Source organism: Sinocyclocheilus anshuiensis, unplaced genomic scaffold (assembly GCF_001515605.1).
Source record: "Sinocyclocheilus anshuiensis isolate Anshui unplaced genomic scaffold, SAMN03320099.WGS_v1.1 scaffold553, whole genome shotgun sequence".
NCBI classification, from domain to species: Eukaryota; Metazoa; Chordata; class Actinopteri; order Cypriniformes; family Cyprinidae; genus Sinocyclocheilus; species Sinocyclocheilus anshuiensis.
In genome coordinates, this window is record NW_015539821.1 from 747,433 (window position 1) to 759,977 (window position 12,545).

Genomic DNA, 12,545 nt, shown 5'->3' on the forward strand with positions numbered 1-12,545 from the left:
TATATATATATATATATATATATATTGCAGATAGAAAAATCTCAGGTCTTTGTACCTCTTTTATGGATGTCCATGGTAAGTGTTAAACAGGAAATCAGCAAATCTTTAGAATTTCAGTTATTTCTGAATTACGATGCATAATTGTAAAAAAAAAGAAATAGTTTAAAAGAAATTAAAATAATTTAATGAAATAAATTAAATATTTTATAAATGAAGATAATTTACCCACTTAAGGAATTTATTTATTTATGAATTAATTTTTGTTCACTTAGAGTTGGAAGAATGAACAAATCTCTTGGGATCCTAAAGATTTCTGTGGCATTAAAAGTGTGATTTTGCCAAAAGAGATGCTTTGGAAACCAGACCTCTATGTTTATGAGACGTGAGTATATACAAATGATATATCTAGATTGTTTTTTCTAAATATGCTTAATTGATGATTTTTTAAAAAGTAACTTGTTTATTAACTATAATATTGAGAGGAATTTTTTACATACATGTGGGAAAATCTAAAATGTATGATTTATCTGGTACGATTTTCTTGGACATAAATCTCATTTTACATGCCATGTAGACAACTTAATTTATCAACATGTTTTAGTGCAGAAAAGGAAGATGGACCACTGAACCTATATTTGTATATTACTCATGATGGAAATGTGAGGATGGAGGATGACCATAAAATTGTCAGCACCTGCACAATGAATGTACACAAATTTCCTTTTGATACCCAAATGTGCCACATCACAGTGTCTTCAATTAATTACTCAGGTGAGTGCACATTTAAAAAGTAAATATTCCTTAAAAATAAGGATGTATGATATTAAAATCTGGCCATACGACAAGTTGATAATTATTTTAATGTTGCCAGATAATCAATAAATGGCTGATATTGGTACCAGCATATTGTGCATCCTCTTTCGGTTTTAAGCAATTGCTTAAACATTAAACAAAAGCCATTTGTTTAATCACAGTTTTAATGCATTGAAACTCGTGTCTTTCACTTGCTTGTCTTATAATGTAGCATTATTAATCATTGTATCTTAATGTTGTTGCTTTCAATCATCGAAAAATCCTTGCACTCATTTAGTGTCACACTATACCAAGCTGCTTTCCTTGGTTGGTTCCTGCCTCCAATTTGTCAAAGGCAACAGGTTGCTCAAGAAAGCATATTAACAGAAGGAGAATGGGAGTTCTTGAACATATCTGTCTCTCTCCAGATTGAGAGCTATGAGGGCCAAACATATGACAGGATAAATTACACGGTAGTAACTCACCCAAAAATGAAAATATGCTGAAAATTTACTGACCCTCAGGTCATCCAACATGTAGATGAGTTTGTTTCTTTCAGATTTGGAGAAAATGAGCATTACATCGCTTGCTCACCAGTGGATCCTCTGCAGTGAATGGGTGAGAGTTTAAACAGCTGATAAAAACATTACAATAATCCACAAGTTATCCACACGACTCCAGTATATCAATTAATGTCTTGTGAAGTGAAAAGCTGTATGTTTATAAGACACAAATCGAAAGGGCATTTTAAGTTTTAACTGTCACTCCTGGCCAATATCCGAGTCCATAATCCATAATAACACTTCCTCCAGTGAAAAAGTCTAAAAAGATCCATTGGTGAGCAAGTGATGTAAAGCTAAATTTCTCCAAATCTGTTCTGATGAAGAAACAAACTCATCTACATCTTGGATGGCCTGAGGGTGAGTCCATTTTCAGCAAATTTTCATTTTTGGATGGACTATTCTTTTTAAATACTATATTTCTTCTTCTATTCCAGAGATTATAGCCTCAGATTTTTCACCTCCCTATTATTTCTCTCATCTTTCCTCTTTAGACTTCAGTCAGAAGGATGCCCCTGATGCAGTTCATCAATTTTCACCTATATTGTTTTTCCTCATTTTGGACCTAGCTTCTTTTTTCATACCAGATAGAGTGGAAAAACTGTGCTTCAAGGTGACTGTGCTACCGGGGATCTCTGTACTTTTGCTCATCCTGAATGACATTCTGCCATCCAAATCTCACAGATGTCCTCTGATAGGTAAGTGAGCTCAGTTCAAGGACATTTTTCTTAATATAGAGAAGTATTTTCATATATCAGAGATACGTCTTTATAGTTTTCATATAAACTCCCTCTTCTGTTCTGTGCAGCTGTGTATGTCATTGTCATCTTTTCTTTTATGTTGCTGAGTCTTCTGGAGACAGTTTTGGTGATATACTTAATAAATATGAACTCGGAGCAAGACGATAAGGGGGTTCAGAGACCTGAAGATCACAACTCTGACACAGGTCATACATATCTTGCACACATCACAACAATAAGGTTCTGACTTTGTAGTCATGAAACTGGGTTTTTCTTTCAGATAACTGGAAAAGAAACAGTAATGATCACATCTGTTACTCTGGAGTGGAAACTCCCCTTACCAAAAAGTAGTATACTTCAAGTTTATTTTATTAAGTATACTTAAGTAAAGTTCAAGTATATTTTTAAGTATACTTTATGTAGCAAGTATACAAATATCAGTGTACTAGTAGTATACTTGTAAGTGTACTATTTCAATACTCCTTGGGACTAAATTGGCCCACTTTCTAGTATATAAAAGTATACTTTTAAGTATACTTTAAGTATAACAGTAGTAAACTTTAAGTACACAACTAGTTTACAACAATATTTTTAGCTTTACTGCAACTATAATAAAAGTGAACATATTAATACTGATAGTTTTCTAATACTTGTAGTAGAATTTTTAGTACACTTTGAAGTATAGTCTTAGTAAACTACTAGTTTAGTAGTTTTATACTGCAAGTATACTCGTAAGTTTTCTTTAAGTGAACTTTACATCATACTTTAAGTATACTACTATGTCCCTATTTAGGTTTGTATATATTTTGTTATATAAATATCTGAACATACAAAACCAAAAGAAAGAACAGGGTATCTGCTTGTAAACAAAAACATCTTATTCTAGCTTCATGCATTCTTTTTTTAGACACTTGAATGTGGGTAAGTTTCATAAATAATAATAAAAAAAGAAATAAACAACATTTTGAACAAAAAGCTAAAAAAACAAAACTATGAATTGGATTCAGAACGATAATCAAAATGTAGATAGAGTCGATCAACACCCCAAAGCTTGACAGTCATTATTACCTCTTCATTGGTCGACATCAACATCAACTTTAAACAGTTTGGATGCTGTTTTATGTCTGATGATCGTGTTAGACTACACGTGGAAGCATCTGTTGTTTCGGTTTCTTCTTCACTTGTGTTTTTTGGAAATTCTGTACAGAAAATGTGTACTAGCGCCCCCTACAGTATAACAATGAAAACACGGATTCTAGGAACACAAGTATAGCTCAAATATATTTAGACTTTTTTCTAAGTAGGCTATAAGTCAGGTATAGTTAAATGTCATTTTAAGTATATTTCTGAGAAGTACATAAAGCCCATTTCTGAGAAGTACATAAAAAGTAGACTAAAAGTATACTTTCCTATTTTTTAGTTTAAAAGAAGTATACTAATAGCACACTTGAATAAACGTATTTTTCGTAAGGGTCTCCTTGAGTCTCTGATATTGAAGGAAATATACAGCAAAGAAAAAATGTACGATGTGCAGCTATTGCAGCTGATCAAACAGACTCTTGTTCCTGAAACTTTAAAAGCCAAAACTGCTCAGATTTACTGGTTACGAATGGCCAAATGTATTAACAGGGTTTTCTTTGTGGTTTATCTCATCTCAGTTTTTGTCTTTCTTGTCTTCATCTTTCGAGAGTGGAAAGTTGAGTAATTTCAAACTCTACAATTGTGACGAATGCTCAAATTAGGGATCAGTATTACATATACTACATTACATAACAATATTATGTACATTTCTTCTTCGTGTTGAGAGCACTGTAGAAGAAGCTGCAGCATAAATTTAATTGATTTTCTGGTGCGTTTCAGAGTTTATTTCCTGTTCGGGGCCAGCTCTAAGCATGGGCAGGGGTGGGCTGACTTACCCAATATGAATTTAGGTAAAGATAGTATAAATCTGTTTGTGCAATGATTAAAAGCAATCTGAGGCTGACTGTATTTTGTGAAGTTTTAAGAAGAGCTGAACACTGCCCCACCCAATCATAAAATAACGCCAGAAAATTGCAGTATTTTCCGTTTATTAGCTGAAAGCAAGGCGAGCTACTCTCATGAGAAGGCTTAGTCTGTTGCAGAAAAGCAGAGGCTGATGGACAGAAATATTTATGTGCTATAAGGGTGCGAATTACAGGGAGTTTAATACGTATCTACATTAATGTGTATCATAGCCTAGCACTGAAATTACCTGAGCAGTTTAATTAATTTTCTTGAGAACTCAGCTCATTCAATAACGTGCATTTATTACATGGACGTAGCGAGAACATAATATAAGTGTTTAAAATGCATGTATACTTGCGGTTTATGCTGTTAAATTGAATGTAAGAAACAAACTGTGATCCATTGATGCAAACTATTCGACTTTTTTTTTTCTTCAAGTGTCTTGGAGACGTTGCCACAGTTCCTATGGATTTAGTTTGTGTCGTTTTTATTTATTTATTTTATTCTTCATGCAATTCCAGACAGACTCGATAATGGTGAGATCAGATCTCTGAAAAAAAGATAAAATAACTGGCTTAAAGCCTTTTTTTTGGTGAAAATACTAATGGCTTAAGACTTTTGCACAGTAGTGTACATATATCAGCAACACTGCAATAAAGTTGCAAATTAATTTATAGCTGTCAAGAACCGGGCCTGCTCCTGTAGGCCTACCTCAGCATATGCGCTTTATAATACTACTTAATATTCTGTGAAATAAAGCATGCTTTACAAAATCACTGAAGAATATTGTGACAAAAACTGACACAAATCTAATGCATTCTCTGTGACAGAACTGGCAGGGAACCATGTTTAAAATCATACATTTCTATAATGGAGTAAATTCATACAAACTGCACAGGGGATGTGGCTACATAGGCTAGTTATTATGATATCACTCAATGCCAAGAGTGTGACCCCTGAATATTTACTTTTATTATTTGATTTTTACTTGAGGAAAATGTGCACAGATTGTTACAGTTAACATTCATACGCACTCATTGCATTGGTACATTTCCGAGTGGCTCATAAACTGGCACAATTTAACATACTATTAAAGGCAGGGTGCAAACTACTGGGGAGCTAGGGGGAGGTCGGCTCCCCTTAATAAGACATGGGCTCCCCTGAAAACATGATTTGTGAAATTTTGGGGGGTCTCAAAAAATATTGACAATGTGTTATTTAACTTTAAACGTTGTTCATGTGAACTCAAAGACAGCCTGATGCTTTGTATATAGACTATTTGTGGGTGGCTGTTTGTTGTTTCACCTATCAATTCGTGTCGATAAAGTATAAATATATAGGGTAAATACTGTCTAGTGAGCGCACGAACCCCCCCACAGTATTTTTCAAATACTGTACATTATTGTAGGTCCTCTATGCCCCGCCTCTCTCAAACGCTTCGTTTTCTACAAAGTCCCTCCTTCCGACAAGCGCAGTCTGCTCTGATTGGCCAGCTGACCCAGTGCATTGTGATTGGCCGAACACCGCAAGCACTCGTCGGAAATGTAACGCCCCTTACCATAATCGCGAGCTTCATCTTTCAAAATAAATGTAAAGACAGCCTGAAAGGGGAACAGAGTCGCGTGACAGACACAGTGATGAAGCTGGTATGTGTTTGCAGTACACAAGCCACGGTTAAGACAGCTGACTCCACTGTGATGTGACCCCCTCCCTTCTCTCGCTCTCTCTCTCTCTCTCTCTCTCTCTTGCGCGCTCTCTCTCTCTCGCGCTCTCTCTCTCTCGCTCGCTCGCGCACACACCCGATGCGCAAAACTCTTAGTCTTTGCAACTTCAGGGATCTTATCTATGCACAATCAGCTTGTAACACTCCAAAGAGAAAGGAAAACTTGAAATCGCATCATATGACCCCTTTAAGAAATAAATCCAGTGGAACTGACTCAGACCTCCAGATGCTAGATGGCGCTCACAGCGGGCGCGAGCAGTGACGTGGATTTTTATCCGTTGCAGTGCGAGATCACAGATCAGAGAAGTCACTGCATTCAACTACTCCTCTGCAGTGGGTCTGGACCGTTTTTTACCATTTGTAACAAGGTAAGCACTTTCATTCATTACAATTAAACATAATATCAGAACGCTGCTGTTTGAAGTCAACTTTATCAATGAAAACTCTCTTACTTTGTCCAAACCATCTAGCTGTCAAAACTTGTTTTAATTTTAATGCGTTGGTGGCTTTGATTGCTGATCATGGGTGTTTTTTATTCAGTGTCCAGAGAGGAGCAGCACATCAACATGATTAAAGGCAAAGTTGAAAACATTAAAGACAAAATTGATGGCAATGAGCTTGATTTGAGTCTCAGTAATCTTACAGAAGTGCCAGTCAAGGAGCTGGTAAGTTACGTGTGGCTGCAGATTTGTTCACTTTACAATTATTTTGAGTGTGCCTTGGTTTTGTTTATTTCCCCCCCACTGTATTCATTTAGCATATCCTTAGGCAAAGTGAGAAAACGTTGAACATTTTTTGACATTGATTTCTGTACAGGCTGCATTTCCAAAGGCAACGGTTTTGGATCTGTCCTGTAATAATCTAACAGCTCTGACTGTAAGTAACAACTGTGTGTTAAAAAAAAAAAAAAAAAATCAGTTTTGCTGTAATTTGTAGCTTCTTTAATGTTTTTGTACTGTTTTTGTTACTTCACCAGCCTGAATTCTGTAGCTTGACTCGCCTTATCAAAATTGACCTGAGCAAGAACCAGCTCGTCTGCTTGCCAGAAGAAATTGGGCAACTCGGTAATCTCCAGCACCTGGATTTATACAACAACAAACTGAAAATGCTTCCCGTTGGCTTCTCACAACTCAAGGTGGGTTTAGGATCTCATGGCTGCAAACATCCTCTAATATTAGAACATGGCGTTTGCTCTGTTATCAATTGCAGTTGGCAATTGAGGGCATTTGTTTGTTGTAGAGTCTGAAATGGCTGGATCTGAAGGATAACCCATTGGAGCTAACATTGGCCAAGGCTGCAGGCGATTGCTTGGATGAGAAACAGTGCAAACAGTGCGCATCCAGGGTGAGTCGAGTGGTCTGAAGCAGAAGTGTCAAAGATCAGTTTTGTACTGTATAAATAAGCTTATTTACTGCATAGTCAAAGTTTTGAAACAATCAAAAATGTACAATTTCTTTTTTTTTTTTTTTTTTGTATATGTCCAGGTTCTCCAGCACATGAGGGTACTTCAGGAAGAAGCAGAAAAGGAACGAGAACGTCAATTGTTGAAAGAGAGAGGTAGGGAGCCCAAAACATCTACAGCTGTTGGTCTTTTTAACCTAATTTTTCATATTAATATTCTTTTTCCATTACAAATGATATTATGAGCATTACAAGTTGAGCAAAACATTAAGTTCAGAATTTAGAACTTGAAATTCAGAATTTTGGGGTATTTAGTTTGGCTCGCTTTTTTTATGAGTGACCTAGACATAGTATAGTTTTGAAATATTTATTCCACATTGTACATCACAAATTTTTAATTCAGTTTTTTTCAAAAATTTGAAACTTTTTTTTATTTTTATTTGCATTAATTTGATATATTAACGTATTAATTTTAGAATGTGTTTTAATCCATTACAGAACTAGAAAAGAAAAAAGAAACCAAGCAGAGGGAAAAGGAGGCCAGGGAAAAGGAAGCACAAAAAAAGAAAAAAGCAGAAGAGAAAGAGAAGAAGAGAAAGGAGTATCAAGCTCAGATGGCTGCTCTTGCTGCACAAGAACAACAGAAAAAGAAGAAAGAAGAGAAGAAAAAGAAAGCTGCTCAAAATCAAGGTACAGTTTTATCTTACATGAACTGACACTTCATTACACTGTATACTTTACTTTAGATTCATAAAATGTTGAAGTATTTGGATCTTCGATCTTCAGTACCGTTCAAAAGTTTGGATTTTAAGATTTTTAAAAATGTTTTTGAAAGAAGTCTCTTATGCTTACCAAGGATGTTCAAAAATTCAGTAATATTGTGAAATATTATTACAATTTAAAACAAGTTTTATATTTTAATGTATTTTAAAACTTAATTTATTCCTATGATGGCAAAGCTGAATTTTCAGAAGCCATTACTCCAATATTCAGTGTCATGTGATCCTGCAGAAATAATTTAAATATGATTATTTAGTACTCAAGAACATTTCTTATTATCAGTGTTGAAAGCAGTTTTGCTTAATATTTTTGTGGAAGCAGTGATCTTTTCAGAATTCTTTGATGAATAGAAGTTAAAAAGTTAGAAATAGAAGAAAAAAAGAACAGCATTTATTTGAAATAGATTTTTTGGTAATATTATACATGTCTTTACTGTTACTTTTGATCAATTTAATGCATCCTTTCTGAACAAAAGTACTTTTTTTTTTTTTTTTAATCATACTGACCCCAAACTTTTGAACTGCAGTATATGTCAGGTTGATATGTTATATACGACGTGTTACTGCATATGTAATATGTACAGCGTGTTTCAATGTTGATGTTTTGAGTTTAAGTTCTACACTTCACTATAGGTAAAAAGACAACATCAGAGTGTGTGCCCAAAGCCAAGCGATCCATCTGCTCCCTGTTCTTCTCTCTGCTCCTAAAACTCCTTCTCCTGCTAATTGTGGGAGTAGCAAGCATAATAGCAGTTTGTCAGTTGACTGAACTGAGGAAGGAGGCGTTCTGTGTTCCACTCAACGTGCACTTTGAGGAGACTGTGAGGTGGGCTCAGGGTCTGGAGGTTGTGCAGCAGGTCATTCAGAAAATGTCTGATCTCAGAACATAAAACTGTCTGATAATGATCCATCCTGCTGCGGATCTGAGCCTCTCAGGTGACGCACTGGGACCAAGTCACAGACCTGTCTGCAGAAATTCCTATGGAATTGTTTCTTCCGTTGCTGCATCTTTTTTAAACAATAATAATCCATGTGATAACTATGGACCAGTCTGTGAATGAAAATCCTGCTTGTATGTCTTTAAACTGCCAAATCGGGAAAGGAAAATGGACTTCAAGAAACAGTTGATGAATAATAACATGTGTGACCTTTGGAGTCTTATGTAATCGTTTCACAACATCTTATAATAAAAGATTTGATCGATTTTGATTAGCTCATGTTTGCTGTCCCTGTGCTACAGTTGGTAAAAGCAAAATTGATTCTTACGTTTTTACCTAAAACTTGGAAAGCTTATATACTGTTAGCTTGCCAGGACATTAGAATAATTTTGGAATTCCTTTTTAAAGAAACATATCATTGAGATCATAAAACAATTTTTTTGTTTATTGTAAGCATCAATGCACAACAAATGTGTTTTCAAGACTCTATTTTTTGTTGTTGGTATTGTTGCAAGGATGCGAAATGCCATACATTTACTACAACACAAATACATAAAAGACAAACTGATTAGTATCTTGTGTATATTCACAAAGATTTACAATGATATAAGCAACACATATAATTCATATCTGTTTTCTTCACATAAATGATTTCTTTAAAACATGCAGTATGCAAATAAAATGCAGATTAAAAGGTCTAAATTGGAGATTGTTTATAGTACAGTTTCTTAATTTCCATGCCTTAAGGAGGTTAAAATCACAATACAATAATAATATTTCTAACAATACAGTATTGAATGTGTGGTTGAGTAATCACATTTAATTCTGAATTAGAAAAATTCAGAAATATTTTGTCACATAAGGTTGTGACAAACATTACTACTAGAGGTGCCTCAGCTTTCTGTGACAGTGAGTGATTAATATTTCATATTGAGATGCACTGTAAGGCTTTTCTCTTTACATATAGTTTTCTACAAACTATTGTCACAGAGATAATGGTGTGAACGGTGCCTGTCGGATGTCCCGTGCCTTCCCATACTCCCTCTGCAGCATGAAATCCATGTTTCCAAAAACATGCTTCTGTAAAGCCTCGTTCACGGTGACCCCAAGAGTGACCTCCCGAAAGACTTCACTGATGGAGAGCTGCAGAGACAGCAAAAAAAAAAAAGAGAGATATATATATATTATTCAAGTAAAAATGATTTTTCTTTAAATACAATCACAAAAATGTTAGCTAAACAGTTAAAACAACTATACTTGTTCACTAGCGATGTGGTTTTTTGGATGTGTTTGAAAGAATTCTCTTATGTTCATGCATTTTTGGATCAAAATTCAGTCAAAATAGTTTGCTATTTGAATATATTTTAAAATGTAACTTATTCCTGTGATGGCAAAGCCAAATTTTCAGCAGCTGTTACTTCAGTCTTTAGTGTCACATAAACCTTCAGAAATTATTTTATATCACAGTTTACATTGATAATAACACTTATGATAATAAGAAATGTTTCTTGAGCACCACATCAGCTTAGGATGATTTCTGAAGGATCATTTGACTGGAGTAATGGCTGCTTTACTATCAGGAATAAATTATTAAATAGAAAAATTATAAATTATTATATAAATTATAAAAATAGAAAACACTTTAAAATTTAATAATATTAACATTATGTAATATTAAAATCTTAATTATTCAAAACATTTGGTAGTGTGCGTCAGAATTAAGGGGGGGAAAAAATCCCATTTTACTTGGGAATTAAAACAGTTTCTGAATGAATTCATTTTATTAATTCTCACCTCTTGGAAGTGGAATTTCTTGAACATGGCAATGGTAATTTTGTTATCCAAACCAATCTTGACTTCAAACTTTTGAATTCCAAGTTTATGGACACCTGTTGAGGTAAATTCCAAAAACAACAAAAACACTGTACATATAGGGAGTAGTCACTACTAAAAAGAGATGATCTTTAATCATCAGCTTTGTCCTACCGTAGTACATCATCATACGTGTCACTTCTTTCCCAAGTCCCTTTCCTCTGTAGCAGGGCACTAAAAAAAATCATCTCATGTTACTGACCTACTCAAGCCAATCTGAATGAACTAAAATGCACTGCAACCTCTATAACCTGCAATCATGATCTCCAGTTCAGCCAGGGAAGGATCACTGGGGTCAGTGAGGAAAATGTTAACATCTCCCACCATGCACTCTTGCTCCGGTATGCTCGGATCTGCCCATTTCTGTTTATCCAAGATGATGAAGGTGCACTCTGAGGGAGAAAAATCACATTATAAATGTACACAGAAACAGATCAGGGAAAATATCGACCATGTGCTTGAATGGCAACAGGACAAATGTTCGTGTGAAAAGTGGAAACTCACTGTCATCATCTTCTCTCCAGCTTCTTTGCATGTCATGTTCCTGCTCCAGTGTCAGGGGCTCTGATGCAGTCAGCTTCTGCAGTTCAGGAGAGCACATCCATTGATGATACCTGAAAACAGGTGTTAGATTAGGTTAAAACGATCTGAGACTACAGCCACCAGACACAAAATGATATACTTGATCCACTTATTAATACCTCGGAACATGATCTGCATTGTAAGGTACTAATACAACCTTCTCCCCCTCCAGTAATGTATCTTCATTTATCCTCATTATAAGCAGCCTGTAAAATAAAGTGTTTTAAGGCACATAATTATCTAAACGTTCTAACTAGCAGTGTAGCATTTTTATCACCATCATACCTCAAAATCAAACTTGAATACAGAATGGTCGATCAATTTATGTCCATCTGTTTAATTTACGTAAACATTCAACGTGCCGTGATACACTAAACAAATCGTATCACAATATTACGAGTTTCAATGAATTCAACTCACATAAACAGCGGCGCATATGAACTACGTCATCAGCATGCGCAGAAACTGTTGCGCGTTTGTTTTCTGAAACGCGAGAGGGCGCAAGACTACAGCGGTGCGTTTAAAGATCACATGCTACTTCATTCATGATGATCATTTTAAAATGTTAAAAGATTTTAAAAGAAATTCAGACAAACCAATCAAGCAACACTGTATATAAATATGATACATGTATATCTATGTATTTCATATAACACTTCAGTGAACAAATTTGATTGGTGCATTTAATATTTATTAATGCAGTTCAAATAAAAGATGTATGTCTGTAGGTCCTAAAATTCCAGCTGTTTATACATGTTATCTGTACGCTCTCCTTCTTATATGGCAGTTCAAGTGCAGTGTTTATTTATTTATTTACCAAATTGTGCAGCTTTACACACAAAAAAAGCTATTTCTCCCACTTGTTGCTCTCATGTTTTTCTTTCTTTCATGAAACACAAAAGGAGTTATTATTTTGCAACCATTTTCTCATAAGTGAATGAGAACTAAATGAAAAAAAAAAAAGATTTAAAAAATAGGCTATTTTCCAGATTGCCTGAGGTTACATGATTGTTTTCAGATCTGGCATATTTAATAATTCTTGATGTAAAAGACAAGAAGCAATTAAATGTGCACAATTTCTTCTCCTTCTACAGTGCAAACAGCACTTCTGGTGTATGCAACCTAAGTTCTTGCTATATTACAGATGTCAACATCACTGGTTCTTATGTGTA

The 12,545-nt window shown here is 34.9% G+C and overlaps 2 protein-coding genes across 4 annotated transcripts; one reads left to right on the forward strand and one right to left on the reverse strand.

Moving 5' to 3' along the window:
* Window positions 1–6,064: 6,064 nt before the first annotated feature.
* On the forward strand, window positions 6,065–9,149 carry LOC107684048 (leucine-rich repeat-containing protein 59-like). 2 transcript variants are annotated; one of them, XM_016480189.1, is made up of 8 exons: window positions 6,065–6,169; window positions 6,349–6,466; window positions 6,618–6,677; window positions 6,778–6,936; window positions 7,041–7,145; window positions 7,286–7,358; window positions 7,701–7,892; window positions 8,615–9,149. In XM_016480189.1, exons 2-8 carry the CDS (start codon window positions 6,368–6,370, stop codon window positions 8,869–8,871), a joined length of 945 nt encoding a protein of 314 aa, XP_016335675.1. In that variant the 5' UTR covers window positions 6,065–6,169; window positions 6,349–6,367; the 3' UTR covers window positions 8,872–9,149. The 2 variants fall into 2 exon arrangements, with proteins under 2 accessions (XP_016335675.1, XP_016335674.1); XM_016480188.1 differs by having other exon boundaries at window positions 6,066–6,169; window positions 6,342–6,466.
* A 701-nt stretch (window positions 9,150–9,850) lies between these two features.
* On the reverse strand, window positions 9,851–11,875 carry LOC107684049 (N-acetyltransferase 9-like). Of its 2 annotated transcripts, none has more exons than XM_016480190.1 (7): window positions 11,794–11,875; window positions 11,493–11,579; window positions 11,296–11,405; window positions 11,043–11,183; window positions 10,906–10,965; window positions 10,714–10,808; window positions 9,851–10,062 (listed from the first exon to the last, which is right to left on the reverse strand). In XM_016480190.1, coding segments are annotated over exons 1-7 (654 nt in total). In that variant the 5' UTR covers window positions 11,796–11,875; the 3' UTR covers window positions 9,851–9,903. The 2 variants fall into 2 exon arrangements, with proteins under 2 accessions (XP_016335676.1, XP_016335677.1); XM_016480191.1 differs by having other exon boundaries at window positions 11,659–11,837.
* Window positions 11,876–12,545: the final 670 nt, after the last annotated feature.